Source organism: Schistocerca serialis, chromosome 4, assembly GCF_023864345.2.
Source record: "Schistocerca serialis cubense isolate TAMUIC-IGC-003099 chromosome 4, iqSchSeri2.2, whole genome shotgun sequence".
In the NCBI taxonomy this organism is placed as follows: domain Eukaryota; kingdom Metazoa; phylum Arthropoda; class Insecta; order Orthoptera; family Acrididae; genus Schistocerca; species Schistocerca serialis.
In genome coordinates, this window is record NC_064641.1 from 860355705 (window position 1) to 860377243 (window position 21539).

General features: G+C 36.9%; 1 protein-coding gene across 1 annotated transcript in view; it reads right to left on the reverse strand.

The window, feature by feature from the left end:
- The window catches only part of LOC126473497 (hemocytin), a 568134-nt gene that overhangs the window by 462938 nt on the left and 83657 nt on the right, over positions 1-21539 (reverse strand). Inside the window, exons 7-10 of the mRNA XM_050100583.1 lie at positions 19935-20030; positions 17668-17859; positions 16725-16938; positions 8194-8327 (exon numbers count right to left, since the gene is read on the reverse strand). Coding sequence (XP_049956540.1) covers positions 8194-8327; positions 16725-16938; positions 17668-17859; positions 19935-20030 — 636 coding nt within the window. The remainder of the gene's footprint in view (positions 1-8193; positions 8328-16724; positions 16939-17667; positions 17860-19934; positions 20031-21539) is intronic.

Here is a 21539-nt window from a genome sequence, read left to right on the forward strand (position 1 = left end):
TGCAGGAATTTTGAAACAAGATACAAAGAACATATCAGATGTTGGAAGTATGAAACAAACCATTCCACATTTGCAGAGCATTTAAAACACTACAACCATCATCCTACAAACATGGAACAAGAAATGAAAATAATGAGAATAAGCAACCATGACAAACATCTTATACAAATGCAAGAAAACTTCCACATCCAGAAAGCCATAGCAGAAAACAAACATGTGATAAATGAACAAACACACATCAGCACAGGCTCCCTACTACACTTAATAAAGGAAATGATAACATAAAAAGAATATACATATATATATATATATATATATACATATATATATATATATATATATATATATATCAACACCAAAATACACACACACACACACACACACACACACACACACACACACACACAGCCCCCCCCCCCCCCCCCCCGAAAAAAAAACAAACTACATAACACCAAAATACAGACAGACACACACACACACAGCACAAAAAAAATACATATCACACCAAAACACACACACACACACACACACACACACACACACACACACACACACACACACACACACAGGACAAAAACAAAAATAAATAAATAAATACAATAAAATTAAATTAAATTAATACCACACCAAAACACACACACACACACACACACACACACAAACGCACACACAAATGCATACACGAACAGACCACAGATACTTCAATAGTTACACTCATAAGTTTGGCAGTAATATTCGATCTTTGGCAAAAACATTTGACAGTCGGCAACAGAAACCAAAACATTGCATTAAAACAAGCGTTCAGTGCATAGTGCTGTGGAATGTGGAAAAAACAGCAAATTGGCGCTCATAGAAAGAAGAACAACACCAAAAATGCAACAGGAGCGTAACATGTAAGAAACTGTCTACGCAACCTGTAAGTACAGTTCAAAACATTACTACTTAATAGGAAATACCAACCACCAGAACTGTTTATAACCTATAGGCACAGTGACAAAAATGTAAATAAAATAGCTAACATATGTACATATTCCAGGCCACTGATGATGCCTTGCAGAAAATAAAGGCGAAACGCGTATCGCACTAAAATTGTGTTTTATTCAGTTGCTGTCAGACGGTCCATAAGTGAAAATTATCAATATACCGTAGCTTCAACCACTTGTTTGGATCTTGGCCATCATCACCAGAGAACCCGGAAGGATGTCTCATGTGGTGGCACACCGTTGCTGTCATCATAACATCCTCTTCTTCTTCTGCCTCTGATAGATTCCGATCTGTTGAATATGACTTGAACTCGGGTTTCTCGCCATGTAAACAATGGCTCTGTCATGGCCTGATGTGAGCCACTGTGTCGTCAATAATGTGCGCTGTCACAAGTTACAATACCCAGCATCTCCACCAGAATAATGTCACATAGAAGGCGGTGTAATTAGGTGAATGATGAACACTAACTTCACTTAATGAAGGTTTATTCAGCACTTGCACACACAAGAGTGCGGAGCAAACTGCCTCTGGCCGGTACATACAGTATATTTACAGCTACAGAACATTCCAGTACAACGATGCTTGACATTTGTCGATACTTCTGGAATGTACTCAAACCAAATATAGAAATTAAAATTGTACAGTCTAGATGAGTTTTGAACTCACGACCCTCCATGCAACAGTTTATTATCATAACCACTACACCACGATGCTACTCACTTCCTCCTCTGACAGTATGAAAGACAATCTTAATGTGGAGTAGTAAATGTCATTTTTTTGGCACTGTAATCAAGAAAATTTTTGTTGTTTTCGAACTGCAGTGGATGATATACAACAAAATTCATGAGGAAATAAATACACTGTGAAGCAGTAGTCAAAATGCCTAACTCCTTAAACAGATGTCCAAAGATCATCAGGGGTGAGCACCACATATTATTCTTATAGCAATTTTTTTAGCAATAAAGACTTTCTTTCTTAAAGATGAGTTACCACAAAAATGAAAAGAAATGAATGAAAATATGCAAAATATGTCAACTCGTTGACTTGTCTCTCCCAGAGATTTACAATGGTTTGAAAATCAAATGTGTCTGAATTAAGCTGTTTAAGAGTTCCAAAATGTGTTTTTTCCCAAATTTAAATTCTCATCAATACAGAACTAGAAATTTTGGAGTTCTCAACATAGTTATTATCTCCTTCCCATGTGTTACACTTCTCATTGGTGCAGTAAATCTGGATGCACAGAAACTGAATATGTTGTGTCTTCTTTAAATTGAGAGTGAGAGCATTTTTCAGAAAAACACCCAATAATACTTTTAACAACATTATTTACCATCCTTCTGTTGCTGTATGTGTGTTTGAAGTGATTGCAATACTAGTGTCATCTGCATAAAACACTCATTCTGCTTGTTGTAGATCTGACAGAAGGTCATTTAGATCCATGAGAAACAATATCAAACCTAATATTAAGCCTTGTGGCACTCTAATAGCAGTTTCTACACAGTCAGAAGACTCTTCCCCACTTACATTGGCTGAATTATTAAGTACAGCTTTCTGTATTCCTTTGGTTAGATATGACATTTTCCATTGGCTGAGTATACTACCAGTTTCATAAACACGTTAGCTAACCCAGAATACTTTGTGACACAATCAGTCAAATGCCTTAGATAGCTCACAGAAAATACCAACAAGTGTTATTTTGCTATTTCATGCTTATAAAATTTGATGAGTGGATTTGTAAATGGCATTCTTAGTTGAGCAACTCTTGTGGAATAGAAACTGATTTACTATGTATATTGTTGCTGCTCAGGTGTGACACTATTCTAAAACACATTGTCTTCTAAAAAATTTGGAAAATGATGACAGTAGTGAAACATGCCAGTAGTAGTTACTGACATCTCTCCTATGGATGACTTTAACAAATTTCAGTCACTCTGGAAAAATGCCTTGAGTGATGCATTACATATTTCAGGAATGACGCAACAAGTCTTTAGTGCTCTGTTGGAAACACCAACTAATCCACATGAGCTTTTATTTTTGAAATAATATATAATGTTCTAATTTCAGAAGTAAAAGTTGGGGAGACATTCATACAACTGAATTTTGTATGCATTGCTTTTTCAGCATACTGCTTTGATTTTTCTCTTGAACCGTTTGTCCCTATATTTTCTATTACAATATTAAGAAATCATTATTAAACATATCTACTACATGTCACTGATCATTTATAGTCCTTCCCTTCAAATTAACAGTGATGTTATCATGTTCTGTGGCCTGTTGCCCTGTCTCTTCTTTTACTATATTCCCTACAGACTTAAGTCTGTTGTCAGAGTTACTGATTTCTGACATGGTGTGCACATTCCTTGATTTTTTAATAACTTCTCTTGGTAGTTTTGACTTGTTTTTGTAATTTGCAACTATTGCAAGGATCTTTACTTGTTCTTGCCAACAGGTACGTTTTTCTTTTCCTTCCACAAAATACTTCAGTCCAGTAGTGATCCATGGTTTTTACATGGCTGTTTAATGTCCTTTCTTATAAGCTTATGCAGAAAGTCGTTTTCAAATAACAATACGAATTTATCATGGAACAGATTAACTTCATGTCAGCATTTGGTTCATTACAAATTTCATCTCAGGTTATCTCTTGTAAACTATTCTTAATGACAATTAACTAGGAGTCATTAATTAATATCACTGATTTTCACTTAGAATATCTATATCATAAAACATCACCTTATTTATCCTAGCCAATGGTGCATAGTGATCAGTGAGAGCATTTGTTACTGGGTATTTTCTTGCTTTGAACTTCATCAAAGGAAATATTAACAATTTTGGTCCTACAATCTTTATCCACCTGTGATGGAAAATTAATTACTGGGATCAAATTGTAGGATTCCAAATAAGGTTTCCAGTCCACTTTTCTTATCAGAACCCTTCAGGAAATTTCTACTGATACCACCACAGACTATAAAGTGCTTGCTGTTTTCTATATCATATTCCTGTTAAACAGCTTAAAATTTCCTAATGGGCATCTATATACACTTACAATTAATAGTTAACTATTTTTCAATATTAATTCACTGGCACACACTATAAAATCTACTTGTTTCAATGTTCTTGAAATTGATTCTGTCTCCTCATTTTCCCATATCAGTTCTACATGACTAAGACACTAGTGTGCAATCTCCAATCCTGTGGTTATGTGGTGCTCAGACAGGTCCGTTGCAAAGTCTACCAGAAAGAAGAAGGTTCTGCTGCTAGACATTTCACACAGTAGCGGTGTGGGCCAGCAGTTGCAGGAAGTGTTGGGGAGCGAGTACCAGGTCATCAGCATTGTGAAGCCTAGTGCAAAGTTATCTCAGGTGACTGACAGCATAGGGGAGTTAAGTAGGAATTTTACGGAGGAGGATCAGGTAGTGATAGTGGGTGGAGCAGGGAATAGTCTTTCTAGGGATGGGGAATGTGATGTAGGTGTTGACCTGGTAAAGATAGCTACTCAATCTGGTGGCACTAAAGCTCATTTCGTGCAACTGTTTCAGCATCATCATCAGCCTCATCTGGATGCAGCTCTTAGGTGCATTAATATGGGGCTGGAGAAGGCACTGATGGCAGAGGGCATGGGTCACATTGACAGTGGTGCACATTGAGTCTATCAATAGATTGGGTTTCACTAGGCATGGCCTGCATCTCAATAGGTATGGGAAGGGGAGGCTGGCAAAGCTTATAGGAGACAGTGTAGTGGGTGGTGGTGTGATCACTCATGGAAAAATTCCTGTAGTAGTTGCTGCTAGAGCTGCACCTTCTTCTTCTTCTTCTTCTTCTTCTTCTTCTTCTTCTTCTTCTTCTTCTTCTTCTTCTTCTTCTTCTTCTTCTTCTTTTTTTTTTTTTTTTTTTTTTTTTTTTTTTTTTTTTTTTTTTTTTTTAAAAAAAAAGGTCAGTTGATAGGCATACCCACTTAAAGGAAATCTCTCTAACAAAGTGCTCACCTTCAGAGGATGTCATGTTTCCAAGAAAGAAGGAATTAGCATATTTCATCAAAATATAAGAGGTATTAGAGATAAAGATAGTGATCTGCTTGTAGATGTTGACTCTGAAATTATTGGTATATCGGAGCACCACTTAAATAATTTGACAATTCAGAGGCTTTCTTTACCAGGTTACTGATTAACTGGCTGTTTTTCAAGGAGTTTCTTGCGGGGTGGGCCAGTGGCCATGTACGTAAAGAAAGTATTCCATTTGAGTCCATAGACATATCATGGCATTGCACTGAACAGATATTTGAATGTTGTGCGGGGACAGTTGAATTTAGTGAAGCTAAACTTCTAATTGTTGTTGTTTATAGCTCCCCAACTCTGACTTCAGAGCATTTCTGCTCAAGCTAGAGAGCGTTCTTCATTCATTTTGCAGGAAGTACCAGAAATTAGTTATATGAGGTGACTTCAATATTATTTTGTACATGATGGTGCAAGGAAAAGGATGTTAGTAGATCTCCTAAATTCATGCAATCTGGTGCAGACTGTTATTTTTTCAGCTAGGGCGCAGGGGAATGGTAGGAGGCCATAGACAATATTTGTATTCATTCTTCATTACTAGATGGGCACTCTGTTAGTAAAAGGGTGAATGGCCTTTCAGAAGATGATGCACAAATTGTGACACTAAAAGGCATTTGTACTCAAACGAATGTCACATATAATTACAAACTATGCAGTAAAAGCCAGCCTGGGTGGCTGACTAGTGGGATAAGGATATCATGTACAACAAAATGAGAATTATGTCAAAATGTTAGAAAGTAGTCACAATCAAGCTACAATAGCCCATTACAAACAGTACGGTAAGGTGCTTAAAAATGTTATTAGGAAGGCAAAGAGTATGAGGTATGCAAATAGAACAGCTAATTCACAGGATAAAATTAAAAGCATATGGTCAGTTGTGAAGGAAGTGTCTGCTCAGCAGTGCAAGGTCGATGACGTAAAGTCAGTTAGTAGTAAAAATATTTCTGTTACTAATAAATCAGATATATGCACAGTATTTAACAATCATTTTCTGAGAAATGCTGGTGAATTAAATAAATATTTAGTTTCTACAGGGAAACATAACTCTCTTCGCAAATGTCCTTCTGAGATTGATGTCTGAAATACTCCTCTGTGATACATACAAGGAGGAGATTGAGTCAATAATTAAATCACTGAAGACTAAAGACTCTCATGGATGTGATGGATTGCCCAGCAGAATATTAAAGTACTGTGCTGCATGTTGGCTCTGTATTTAGCCATATTTGTAATTTTTCCTTTAGGAATGGCCCATTTCCTGAATGTTTAAAGTACTCAGTAGCAAAGCCGCTTTATAAAAGGGAGAAAAGGATAATGTAGACAATTTTAGACCTATTTCTATGCAATCAGTGTTTGCTAAAGTTATGGAAAAGGCTGTATACATAAGGATACTTGATCATTTTGTATCAAACGATTTGCTATCAAATGTTTAGTTCAACTTTAGAAGTCATTTAACAACTGAAAATGGTATATTCTCTTTCCTCTGTGAGGTACTGGATGAGTTAAGCAAAAGGTTTTTGAACACTAGGGTTTTTTTTTTTAATTTAACTAAGGGGTTTGATTGTGTTGATCACAAAATATTGCTCCAGAAGTTGGACCATTACAGAATACGGAGAGAATCTCACAATTGGTTCATGTCTTACTTTAGCAACAGACAGAAAAAGGTCATTCATTATTCACAGTGTTGAGAATGGCTGTTTTGTGGGGTGTGAGTGGGGTATGGTCAAACAGGGGATGCCCCATGGATCAGTGTTGGGGGCACTCCTGTTCCTTATGATATGGCATCTAGTATTAAGGGTAATTCAAATATTTCTGTTTGCTGATGACACTAGCATGGTAGTAAAGGATGTTGTGTGAAACATTGGCTCGGTTTCAAATAGCCCGGTAAGTTCATGGCTTGTAGAAAATAAACTAATGCTAAATCAAAGTAAGACTCAATTTTTACAGTTTCTAACACACAATTCAACACAACCCAAATTTTTAATTTCATAGAATGGGCATATGATTAGTGAAACTGAACAATTCAAATTTTTAGGTGTTCAGATGGATAGTACGCTGTCATGGAAAGCCCAAATTCAGGATCTTGTTCATAGACTTAATGCTGCCATTTTTACTATTTGAGCGGTATCTGAAGTAAGTGGTCATCCAACACGAAAATTAGTCTACTTTGCTTATTTTCATTTGCTTATGTCATATAGTAATATATTTTGGGGTAACTCTTCCCATTCTGAAAGGATATTTTTGGCTCAGAAACGGGTGGTTCAGGCAATAAGTGGTGTAAGTTTACGAACCTCTTGTCGACCCCTATTCACGAGTCTGGGTATTTTGACATTTGCCTCTCAATTCCTTACTGTCATTTATTGTTACAAATTTAGCGTATTCCCAAAAATAAACAGCTTTAACTCAGTTAATACTCAGCAGAAATCAAACCTGCATTTGGATCGGTCTTCCTTAACTCTTGTGCAGAAAGGTGTGCAGTATACTGCTGCATCCATTTTCAATAAGCTACCAAAAGAATTCAAACATCTTTGCAGTAAACCATATGCTTTCAAATCGAAGTGGAAGAGTTTCCTCATGGGTCACTCCTTCTATTCTGGTGAGGAGTTCCTTGAAAAATTAAGCTGATTCTTGTTATATTGTTGATTGCGTTTACTTAAACTTATGGCTTGACTTTTTTGGGTTCATAAACATTTTTTTATCTGTTATTACTTTTACATTGTAATTTCATGTACTGACACATTTCATGACCTTGGAGATTTGCTCCTCAATTTGATCCTATGGAACTTTATGTGTAAACATATAAATAAATAAATAAAAAGTCTCTCTTTTCAGAGCTTGCTACATCTTCTAAGCAGACAAGATCATCTACCACAAAAAATATTTTTAATAATTGTATCCTTAAGTGTCATGAACATAAATGCAGTTCAAAGATACAACAAGTAACATACCCAAATAAGAAACAAAACATGTATAACGTAAGTTTGTAATAACATAACCTAATAAAATACAATGTGTGATGAAAACTTAAACTCTGATCACTAAGAAAATTTCATTTTGTATTTAACGGTAGTGGGATAAATGTTTACACCTTTTTCCTTTTATTTCTTTTCTGTCATATATCAGTAGTGACTTAACAGTTTTAACATGCTTGTAAATCACTCACCATTTAAATACAGCACATATTCTTTCTCTTGAGCAAATACTCTGATGTGGCGCCCATTTTGCCTGTCTATTAAGACACTAAAAGTACTGTCTACTTTGTCTTGTGCCAAAGTATACACACAGTCTCCTTGGAAGCTGTGGAAATAACAAAGTGGAATTACAGTTACATATTTTATTAAGAGATTGAACATTGAAAAGTTATGTGTTTTGTTGAAGAATTAGACTACATATTAATCTGGGAAAACAAACACTGCCACTAGTTCAGTACAACAACTTTGTTAGATTGTTTTAATTGGTCTGCTTCCTCACATTATCTGTCTAATGTCAAAAGAGATGGTATGAAAATCACTTTTTATTAGTCATTACATTGCACACAGTAACTCATCAATCTGAATAACTAAACTCACGGTTTTGTGAATAAAAGTGTGCCATACAGAAATGAAATTTCACAAGTGCATTAGTTGCTCTGTCAATCACAGGATTTGTATAATGATTTGCAGCTAACTGCAACATATATTAACTGGCTGAACAACGTATCAGTGTGGTCCTGCTAAACAAAGACCTTATTTCCAGTGTTTTGAGAATATGATTTCAAAAATTATGCATTTATCTGAAATCATTAAGAACCACATGAAAAGAATTTAGCTTATTTTACACAATAATAAAGCAAAATAAAGCTGTTATTGCCATATTCACTGTAAACATTTTCACTGTTACAGTAGTTGATACTACTGTAACAGTACTGAACCAATAAAATTTCATAAAATCTATCATTTTTCACATTGATACTTATACTTTACAAAAACACAAAGGAAATAGGTCAGAAAAATAAAAATAGAAGTTATTAAGAAAAGAGTATTAAAACACAATCAATGGACCATTAACCCAAAGAGTAACATTAATAGCCATCTGAAATAAAAATTCCTTATTCATAAAGTATCTTCAGATAAACAAGGTGTGTCAGGAGAGTTTGGTGAATGGCCTCAGAAAATAAAGGAAACTTACCTTCCAAGTAGTCACCATTAGCTTCAACACACTCCCGACATCAGTTGTAAGGCTGTTTGAAACTGTGGGAAAAGATCTGTGGTACTGCTCAAAGCACCATGGTCACGTGTTGTTGGATATCTGCAACAACTAGGGACTCAACTTTCTCACTCAGTGCAAGGTGACTGTTCTTCAGTACCCTCTTTGTTCTCCAGATTTGGTGCCGACAGACTTCTGTTTACTTACCCACCTTAAATTAGCTCTGAAAGGCTTATGCTTTGCCGACACTGCTCATGACCACAATGCTTTGAGCAATTCCACAAGAAGCACTTGCTGACAGTTGGGTCTTAGCATCCAGAGACAACAGTGGTCATGTGTGTGAGCGTTGTTCCTTTGTAACTCCATTTTAACTTCTTACCCAACAGGACCTCAAGGAATTTTACACACTGTGCTTCATTTAGCCTATGACCATTAATATCTACTGCCCGCCCCCGGTAGCTGAGTGGTCAGTGCGACAGACTGTCAATCCTAAGGGCCCGGGTTCGATTCCTGGCTGGGTCGGAGATTTTCTCCGCTCAGGGATTGGGTGTTGTGTTGTCCTAATCATCATCAGTTCATCCCCATCGACACGCAAGTTGCCGAAGTGGCGTCAAATCAAAGGACTTGCACAAGGCGAGCGGTCTACCCGATGGGAGGTCCTCGTCACAAGCCATTATTATTATTATTAATATCTACTTCTGGAACTCATCTGTGCAAGAGTCTGCTACGTAGAATTTTGTGATCCACATAATCAAAGGTTTTGGCAAAGTCACAGAATATACCAATAGGGTAATTTTTTGTGTAGCTCAGCTGGCTCTTCATGTGTGAAGTTTTGTATTGCTTTCTCTGATAATTCTGCTTACAGTTTTCTGCTCATATGTACAAGACATATATGAAAATGCAAATACAAGGGTACAGAGCATTTTAGATTTAGCAATATGGATAGCAGTCTCTGTTTGTCATGGTATGAAATTAGGTCTTAAACCTTTGACTTTCTAATGTGTGTTCCATTAAAGAAAATCAGAGACCAAGCCCCATGGTACATATTCTTTACAGATGATATTATTATGTAAGGTATCACAAAGGGTGTCACAGAACATGAGTTGGATGCGTGAAGACTAGCACTGGAAAACAAAGGAGTTAAAATTAGGAAAATTAAAATTGAATATCAGTGCCTGGGAAGAGAAGAAATGAAACAGTCTAAATGAATGAGGTGAGTTTAAAGAGAGTTTCAGCACACTCGATCAACAATGGTAAGTAATGGAAGCCTCGATCCTGTCACAGACTACAGGGAGAAAACTGGATGGAGGAAATGGAAAATAATTATGGTACTGACTGTGACTGAAACATAAACATCAGAGCCAAAATAAGAGCCTAGAAGACAGCAATGAGGTCACATTGCTATAGAATGCACGTATGAGGATAGTTACTAAAATCAAGTGCAAGAGACTAGATGTACCCTAGATGAAAATGCTGAGATTGGCATGCACAGTCACTGGAATGGAAAGCATTTCAAGTGATGAAATCTGAAGAAGTTTAAGCTGTTGAGGTATCCAAGAAAGTCAAGAACATAAGACTCCAATGGTGTTTGACATGTCATGAGAAGATATCAAACTCACAACAAAAGCTGGGCGAAGGAGACAGCAGGAGGTTCCATGAACAGAAAAAGGCCAATGGAGAAATGGTTTCTTTTTCATCTCAAAAATTTAATATTATCTATAAAGTACAAATTGCAGAGCTAAGACATTTAAGAAGATGTGACATCCAGTTCTTATCAATACAAACACCTAAAAACTTAGAATATTATGATTCATTTCTTAGTTTACCCTCATGCATTATTTCTAATGAAGTAGTAAGGATTTGTGCAGTACTGAACTGAACATACTGTGTCTCATCGAAATTAGTGACAGTCCATTTGCAGAGTGCCAGTTACCAATTTTCAAGAAAGTATGATTTACATTTTCAAGTGTTTAAATAACCCCATTAGACTTGATTATAGTGCTTACATCATCAGCAAAGAGCTATTTCTGCTTCTTGAAGATATGATGGGAGATCATTTACAATCATTTACATACACTCTAAGGAAAAAAAGAAATTGAGTGAGTGAGTGAGAGAGAGAGAAAGAGAGAGAGAGAGAGAGAGAGAGAGAGAGAGAGAGAGAATGAAAATTGGTCAAAAATTTATATTCACACAGATATCAACAGAAAATGCAAAACTATAAACTTTGGTGGCTGATCAATGAATATGTGACACTGCTGCGCAATTTCACTGAGCAGCTGACAAGGGTAGCAAACAGGGGACACATCAATGCCAGGGCATAAAGTATTTGCAAATTTCATTCTGTATACTTAGTAGGACAGTAACTATGCCTCACAGACAGGCACATGATCAATATACCCAGATGTCAGCATTTGAGAGAGAATGTGTAGTTGGGCTTGAAGAAGTCAGTTGGAGCAATCAGTGAATTGCTCAACATTTGAATAAGTACAGTGGTGTTATTTGATGATGTTGGCAGGAATGGATGAACCACAGTTGAACACAGTGTCAAGAAAAAAGGTCAACCTAGAGAAAAGAGAGGATCGAGCAATCATCAGAAAGGCATTCAGTGCCCCAGATTCATCATATCATTGATCCGACATGCAACTGGTGCTTCATTGATTACAAGGAGCATTAATAGGAGGCTCACTGAAATGGGGTGTTGCTCATAGCACTCCTTGTGCCAAATATCACTGTTCTCTGTACACCAAAGGGCTCATTTGCAGTGGTGTCAAGCACATACAGCTTGGAATCTCACTGACTGGGATAGGATTGTCTTCAGTGATGAGTCCCACTTTGAACTGAGCCCCGATGCCCAGAGAAAACGTGTCTGGAAATGCCCCAGACAGCAGTGGCGTACCAATCTGACTGTTGTCCACCAGGAGTGATGGTCTGGGGTGTCACTTGATTTCATAGCAAGACCCATTTAGTTGTAATCTGCAGGACCCTTATAGCACTATGATACGTTGCTGATGTTCTATACTCCATTTTGTTGCCTTCATGGCAAGCCATCCTAGGCTTGCATTTCAGTGAGATATTGCCCACTCACAAACAGTGAGAGTTTCTACTGTCTTCTTGCTTGCCAAACCTTACCTTGGGCAGTAAGGTTGCTGGGTCTCTCCCCAACTGAGAATATTTGGAGCATTGTGGGCAGGGAACTCCAACCAGGTCAGGATTTTGACAATCTAAGGTACCAATTGGACAGAATTTGGAACAACTCTGTCAATCAATGTCAAGTTGCATAACTGTTTGCATAAGGGCCAGAGGTGGATCAATGTGTTATTGACTTGCTCAATTTGTAAAGCTCTTTCTCTTGAATAAATCATTCAATTTTTTCTGAATTTGTTTGTTTGACTATATATGTACATCACATCTACCAATTTCCATCCCATTCAAATAATTCCATCAAGATGCATACTATTCTTCCTCTTCTTCTTTTTAAGGGTATAATAACAACAGGTTGGGTTCAGTATTGATACATCAATTCCTGTTGTACACCTGTAGTGATAATTACCCTTTCTGAAGATACTGTTTCATTGTGTAATCTACATCTACATCTACATCTACATCCATACTCCACAAGCCACCTGACGGTGTGTGGCGGAGGGTACCCTGAGTACCTCTATCGGTTCTCTCTTCTATTCCAGTCTCGTATTGTTCGTGGAAAGAAGGATTGTTGGTATGCTTCTGTGTGGGCTCTAATCTCCCTGATTTTATCTTCATGATCTTTTTGCGAGATATACGTAGGAGGGAGCGATATACTGCTTGACTCTTCGGTGAACGTATGTTCTCGAAACTTTAACAAAAGCCCATACCGAGCTACTGAGCGTCTCTCCTGCAGAGTCTTCCACTGGAGTTTATCTATCATCTCCGTAACGCTTTCGCGATTACTGAATGATCCTGTGACGAAGCGCGCTGTTCTCCATTGGATCTTCTCTATCTCTTCTATCAACCCTATCTGGTACGGATCCCACACTGCTGAGCAGTATTCAAGCAGTGGGCGAACAAGCGTACTGTAACCTACTTCCATTGTTTTCTGATTGCATTTCCTTAGCATTCTTCCAATGAATCTCAGTCTGGCATCTGCTTTACCGACGATCAACTTTATATGATCATTCCATTTTAAATCACTCCTAATGCTTACTCCCAGATAATTTATGGAATTAACTGCTTCCAGTTGCTGACCTGCTATTTTGTAGCTAAATGATAAGGGATCTATCTTTCTATGTATTTGCAGCACATTTCACTTGTCTACATTGAGATTCAATTGCCATTCCCTGCACCATGTGTCAATTCGCTGCAGATCCTCCTGCATTTCAGTACAATTTTCCATTGTTACAACCTCTCGATACACCACAGCATCATATGCAAAAAGCCTCAGTGAACTTCCAATGTCATCCACAAGGTCATTTATGTATATTGTGAATAGCAACGGTCCTATGACACTCCCCTGCAGCACACTTTAAATCTCTCTTACTTTGGAAGACTTCTCTCCATTGAGAATGACATGCTGCGTTCTGTTATCTAGGAACTCTTCAATCCAATCACACAGTTGGTCTGATAGTCCATATGCTCTTACTTTGTTCATTAAACGACTGTGGGGAACTGTATTGAACGCCTTGCGTAAGTCAAGAAACACGGCATCTACCTGTGAACCCGTGTCTATGACCCTCTGAGTTTTGTGGACGAATAGTGCGAGCTGGGTTTCACATGACTGTCTTTTTCGAAACCCATGCTGATTCTTACAGAGTAGATTTCTAGTCTCCAGAAAAGTCATTATACTCAAACATAATACGTGTTCCAAAATTCTACAACTGATCGACGTTAGAGATATAGGTCTATAGTTCTGAACATCTGTTCGACGTCCTTTCTTGAAAACTTTTTTTCTTTTCCAATCCTTTGGAACGCTACGCTCTTCTAGAGACCTACGGTAAACCACTGCAAGAAGGGGGGCAAGTTTCTTCGCGTACTCTGTGTAAAATCGAACTGGTATCCCATCAGGTCCAGCGGCCTTTCCTCTTTTGAGCGATTTTAATTGTTTCTCTATCCCTCTGTCGTCTATTTCGATATCTACCATTTTGTCATCTGTGCAACAATCTAGAGAAGGAACTACAGTGCAGACTTCTTCTGTGAAACAGCTTTGGAAAAATACATTTAGTATTTCGGCCTTTAGTCTGTCATCCTCTGTTTCAGTACCATTTTGGTCACAGAGTGTCTGGACATTTTGTTTTGATCCACCTACCGCTTTGACATAAGGCCAAAATTTCTTAGGATTTTCTGCCAAGTCAGTACATAGAACTTTACTTTCGAATTCATTGAACGCCTCTCGCATAGCCCTCCTCACACTACATTTTGCTTCGCATAATTTTTGTTTGTCTGCAAGGCTTTGGCTATGTTTATGCTCACTGTGAAGTTCCCTTCGCTTCCACATCAGTTTTCTAACTCGGTTGTTGTACCACGGTGGCTCTTTTCCATCTCTTATGATCTTGCTTGGCACATACTCATCTAACGCATATTGTACGATGGTTTTGAACTTTGTCCACTGATCCTCAACACAATCTGTACTTGAGACAAAACTTTTATGTTGAGCCATCAGGTACTCTGTAATCTGCTTTTTGTCACTTTTGCTAAACAGAAAAATCTTCCTACCCTTTTTAATATTTCTATTTACGGCTGAAGTCATCGATGCAGTAACCGCTTTATGATCGCTGATTCCCTGTTCTGCGTTAACTGTTTCAAATAGTTCGGGTCTGTTTGTCACCAGAAGGTCTAATATGTTATCACCACGAGTCAGTTCTCTGTTTAACTGCTCAAGGTAGTTTTCAGATAAAGCACATTCCCTGAGTTTTATAATGCAGCAAGGCAACAAGCTGCACCCTTTTAGTTACAGAGGATGAAAACTAGATATCAGCAAGATCTCTAATATCATAGCATTTTAGCTTTTATAGGAGAATACTGTGAACTGCACAATCAAATGCTTTTGACAAATCACAAAAGAGACCAGATAGCAATATTTTATTATTAAAATTTTGTATAACACAATTTGTGAACTGAAAAATCACATGTTCTGTGTAGATATCATCTTGAAATTCAAATTGAGACTGACTATCTTATTTTGAGAGACATGTGTTATGGTTCTTGTGCACTGACCATCTTATTTCGAGAGAAAAAAATCATTCGAAATATGTGCACTGCAAATGACAAAGAACCATGTAGACCATTATTTAGAAAACTTAAAATATTAACTCTGCCACCCTTATACATATATGAGATTATTATATTTTTGTATGCCAGACATGAATTATTTGAGGGAAACCATTTTGTCCATTCACATGATACTAGAAACAAATGAAATGTTATGCTCCCCACCCACCACCTCAGATTGTATGCCCAGGGACCTCAATACATGTGAATGAAAATTTGTAATAAATTAAAAGGGAACAAGATGATGCAGATGAATTTAGGATCACTTAAAAGAAAGCTATATGAGGTACTGACACTGAAGTGTTGATTACTCAGTGGAAGAATTTGTGTGGGACAAACTGGAAATTTGTGCTGGATGCAATGCATTTCACATTTCAAGAAATATCCTTATAGTGTTGTTATTTATGATAGTGCTATTATTTATTAATGTAAAAATCATTGTAACTGTTTTATAAATTTTTGACATGTCTCCTGTACGCAAACCAAACGGATTGCAAATGTATGCCATGAGATGAATAAAACACAATTCACAAAAGACTTGTGTTATGGTTATTGTGCACATACTTTTTTCCCAGAACATTCCAGGTAAGTGGTGAGATTGTTCAGTAATTATTAATCTGTCACACCATCTTTCCTGTAAAGGTGTCTGACAATACCATATGTCAGTTTGTCTGGAAATAGTCCCTGTGTTAGTGATGTGTTGCATATGTGATTTGCAATATTATATATATATGTAGAATAGGATTTTAGTACTTTAGTTGAGATGTTGTCAACTAAATGAGAGTTCAAGGTTTTGGGGGTTAATTACACTCTTAATTTCTTCAGCTGAGTAAGGAGTAATTGTAACCTGACTGTGTGTACTGTATGTATGGGTCAATTCTTCTTATATATATTCTTTTCTTTGTACTTTGAACTGTCCATACTAGGAGGACCAAATGGAGGAACAATGGATGCAGGATGACAAACAGCAATAAGTTAAATGGAAAATACTGACCATTCATTAAAAAAAAAAAAAAAAATTGTTGTCTATCATCTCACTTTGAGGTTTGTTTTATTTCAGAAGTATGTATTCAGACAATATTCTTTTGCCTGAAATTTTATTATACTTAGTAATAAATACTGTTTTACATTTAATACTAAATAGTTTTATGCTAACAAATATCATTAATAGCACACAGTCTAGATTCAAGCTAACTAAATATGGTTTGGGAAAAATCAGACCATTGGCTATCTTAAGAAGAATATAATTATAATGATATAACAACATACCTTATGATTTTTCCATCAAATGTCTTAAAATGGCTTCCTGACCAAGTGAAACAGTCTCCTGGTAGTGGGTTATGGAAAATTACAGCTGGTGTCCTGCTGTTGAAATCAAGGGGACTCCATTCATGTGGTATTGTACCCAAAAAAGTGGTCTTGTTACTAAAAATCTGGGAATGGGACTCCAGGAATTCAGATGGAAGCATTTCCACTAGAGAATCTGTAAGTTATATAAATTATTAAATTTACAACAATACACAAATGAGTGCAAATTAAATGCAAGAGTCAGACAAGAATGGAACATTCATCAAAAGAAACAATGTAACGAATATATAACGAAATGCAATAGATTCCTACTCATCACATGTTGGATGGCTGACAGGTACACTGAAAGAAGATAGCTTGATATTACTAGCTCTTGGACAAAGTCTTTGTCAATTGCAAACAAAACACATACACATTTACACACGCGTAACTCACATATATGGCCTCTGTTGTCTACAGTCACCTCTGAAGTTAAGTCCCATAGTGCTCAGAGCCATTTTTTGTCTACAGGCACTATGGCTTGACAACAGAACACAAAAAATAAAAGAAATACAAGGCCATGTTACAATGCATTTCTTTCATTTTTGATCTTCTTTTACTTTTGGCGTTCTGTGGTTTGGCCTTAGCACCCAAAGACAACAATGGTCATGTGTGTGAGTTATGCGTGTTTAAACATATGTGTGTTTTGTCTGCAACTGATGAAGGACATGGTCTGATAGCTGATGATATCAAACAGCTTTCAGTCTTCCTTCAATGTGCCTGTCAGCCACTCAATGACTCCTTTATATGGAGAGTAGCAATCCACCCTTTTTCATATTGTAGTATTCCATCCTGAATTTTACACTGTTTGACACTGTAACTGAGTTAGATTTACAGCTTGAATTGAGAGTACTGTGATATTTACCGTACTGGCACTGTGGTATATTGGGTGGGCTAAAGGCTCCAGTCGCATAGTCACAGATGTATTCTTCAGCAGGTGGTTCACTGAATCGTCCTCCTGGAGGACAGGATATTGAACATGCAAAGCGGTTACCAGATTGATGACAGGTATACTGCCCATTGAATTTCAGATTTTGAGGAGTACAGGCATCAGCCACTAAAAAGGAAAACAGAAAGGTAAGTATTATATGTCTGCTACTTGCTAAAATCCATAATCACTACACAATATCAGTGACATATACTGAGCAGTTAGTAGTAATTCTTACATCTCTATAGGTCCTGGTATTTGTATTTATTTCATTTATTTCCTTCCTTTCATAATACTGTCATTCTAAAAAGCAATACTCGCTCGATTTAAGCATTTGAAATAAACATTATTACTACTATTATTATTATTATTTTATTATTTTTGGGACAAACTATTTTCCAAACAGCTACATCTTTTGTCTCATCTGCTACAGCACACACTGCTTCTTAACATATGGTTCTATTATGATATACCTATGACCTGGTTTAATGTAGCCAAAAATGTTTTAGTGGTTTTTGTAAGTCAAAACTAGTTGTCACTTGTCAGATTCCTGATGCCAGGGGTCATATACAGTTTATAAAATAAATGTTACATCTTTAATATGAACATTACTAATCCTCTACAATGGACCCCAGACTAAGGCTGAGGTGTCATGACCAACATTATAAAATTCATGATGTGAAGTGCACGATTCAGAAGTTACCATTGGACATAAATAATGTCATACTACCTACTGGAGAAACAACACTCTAGTTACTAAAATTTGCAAATGGTTTTTATTCTATCACAATTGTTCAAAGCAATATACAGAATACCAATTTCAGTGGGTTATGGCCACTGACATGTCATTATTACACTATTTGTCATAGTGTTCATTCTAACAGGGGCAAAACATCAACATGTATAAAAGCTTATTGATAACATACACCAATATTGATAGTTTGCTCCATTTTGTTTAATCATCTTATGACAATTAGTATAAAATTCACTTGTAAAATGATGGTACAATTGGCCAAAACTTGTAATGTTTATATTACTGTGAGTATTAATTATCGAATATAATATTTGTAAATTTTGGATATTTTGTGTGCACTGCTTGAGCCATATCATGAACTTAAGCAGTAGTTAATGACTCAAGAATAATATTTAATATTTACACACATACCAATTTTTATAGTTCCAGCACATGGCAATATGGTATACAGTTCTTAGCCTCTCCAATTCATTCGCCCCATTTCAAATAACGAAGCAAAATAGAATAACAATGAATAGTAGAGCTTCCTTCTTATATATGCAAAATCTAATGTTGCTCAAACATACATTCAAAAAAAGGTTACATGTACCCAGCCACACAGTAAGTTATACAGTTATGTTACTGCAACGAGAGAAGGAGAATATCAAATCATAGCCCTCCTTAATCAGAAAATAATTTGAATTCACAACTCAATGAAAGAGCACCAAATATGGAAACATTATGATTAAATTAATATATAATTTAAGCAACAGCAGTTTTTCTTTGTACACATAATTATGTACCAGTGGCAATGCATCATTATAAATGAATTTCTTGCTTCCTAAACAAAAACAAGCTTTGTAACATCACACTGGCTGTCAGTTGGTGTTGTACCTGGACATGAATTAGACAGGAAGTGCAGAAGGAGGCAGGAGTTAAGCTGCCCAGAGTTCTATGTTCAAAGACATAGTATATGAAGATACAGGCTCCGGGCTGTCAAACAATGGCCACATGATACCCAGTGAGATTCTGCTGGAGACATCGCACCAGCTAACCACACTTACACATAACACTGACTCCATCATGTGGGGAAATAAAATGGTTAATATTCCACCCCCACCCTTACCTGCCCTATGTATCCAATTATTGATTTGTGTTTATGCCTGCTCATTTAACATTTTGACATCCCACGGATGGCCATTTGCATTTCAATTCCTCAGCTCATAACCTTTCTTCACATCCAGCATGGAGTACTTTCCGTTTATTAATTTTGAATTCATAACTACTGCAGTTTGCAACTGAGCCTTCAAATTTAGAATTGATACATCACATCCTAAACAAAGACCTCTGACAGTTATTCCCACTGAACAATGTTTTGAGCAACATTAAAATTTATTTCTCTTAATGAATACCTGTCCACAAACACAAAACAGCTATAAAACACAAAACAGCTAGCAACACATTAACTTACAGTATTGACATTGTGGTCCTCTGTAATCTTGGGGGCAAAGACAGACATTGAAAGTGAGGCAGCTACCACCATTCTGGCATGGAGGATCGCAGATCGCTGCAAAGAAACAATATGTTTTTAAATAAAAAATCACATTATATTTAACAAACTTATAACTCTAAGTAAAATGCCATACTCATGGAATACTTCTACTCTAAAAAGGAAATGGAGTTAGGACTTACTTTCTCATCACCATCAAGATCATTAGAAACAGAGACAGTCTCAGATCAGGGAAGGAAGAGGGACGAAATTGGCTGTGCCCTGTCAAAGAAACCCCCTGCCATAACCTTTGGGAATTTAGGGGAAACCACTGAAAACCTACATCTGAATGGCTGGACAGGGATTTGAACCACTGTCCTCATAAATAAGAGTCCAGTGTCTGAGTAATATAGCATATTCAGTGCATTCTTTTCTCTAGGTAATACTGAATACAGTTTGATGTTGTACACACAATTGAATATCATATGAAAGGGAACCCAAAAATAACTATAAACACCTTCCAGAAGTCCAATGACTGAAAGAAATGAAATGGCAAATTACATCTGTAAAAAGACCATGGTTTAAGAGGAAAAGTAATGCATTGAGCATACTCTGGTATGGGGCTCCCTGGAAGATCAATGCCTGCTGGAGGAAAAGGCTGTAGAAGGCTGTTAGAGGGCACTGTATCACTGCAGCACTACGAGTGCACCATCTGTCACACCACATAAATATGCTGGTCAATAGCGTTCCTCACAGCCATTATAAGTATGGCTGCCCAGCAAACGGTCAGGCAGTTCTGTACTCACATCTGATATTGTTAGTTACTACAGTCCAATCCACAAACAATGGTGGTCTACACATGTCGAGGCATGTATAGGGATTTCATTGCTGCCGATTCCAAGTGACAGTTATAGTACATGCATGTGTGTGTTTTGCACTTTAAAAAAGCGTATAGCCTACAAATTATGTCCTTTGCTCTCTTATGCACAATTTGTAACTTACCACCACCATCGGCAATGACAACTTGCAACAACTGGAATAGAACTTCTCTAAAGAGCACACTTTGATTACGTTTAATGCTCACATTAACTACAGCATTCACAGCAGAGTGGTTAGAACACTACTGAACGTTGATAGGCTGTTGGAGACTCTTTCTTCTTAGCACCTTAACATCATTGTGGTAAAGGTTTCTACTTTTGCACCTTACACCATTGTTACACTGGTTATTTTATGCTTGTGCTAGTCTGTGTCTTGTCTACCAACAGTCAGCCATCTTCAGCTGGACTACTGCTTGGTATTGTGTTCTCCTCCATAGGTGGCACTTCCAACTTGTGGCTTCACCCAGTTGTCTCCTGGGCTTTTATGCCATGTGCAGATATTTGGCTAGTCACAGATATAGCACATATGATGACTGAATGTTATAAAATGTTGAATACAATTTAATGTTGAACACACAATCAAACAACACAATCTTTTAATAATAGATGTGTATATTATAAAGTGATACGTTGAATATCATATGAGATGACACCCAGAAGTAACTAGTATTCCTTTCCAGATGGCTAAGGTTTTTTAGTTCTAGTTTCA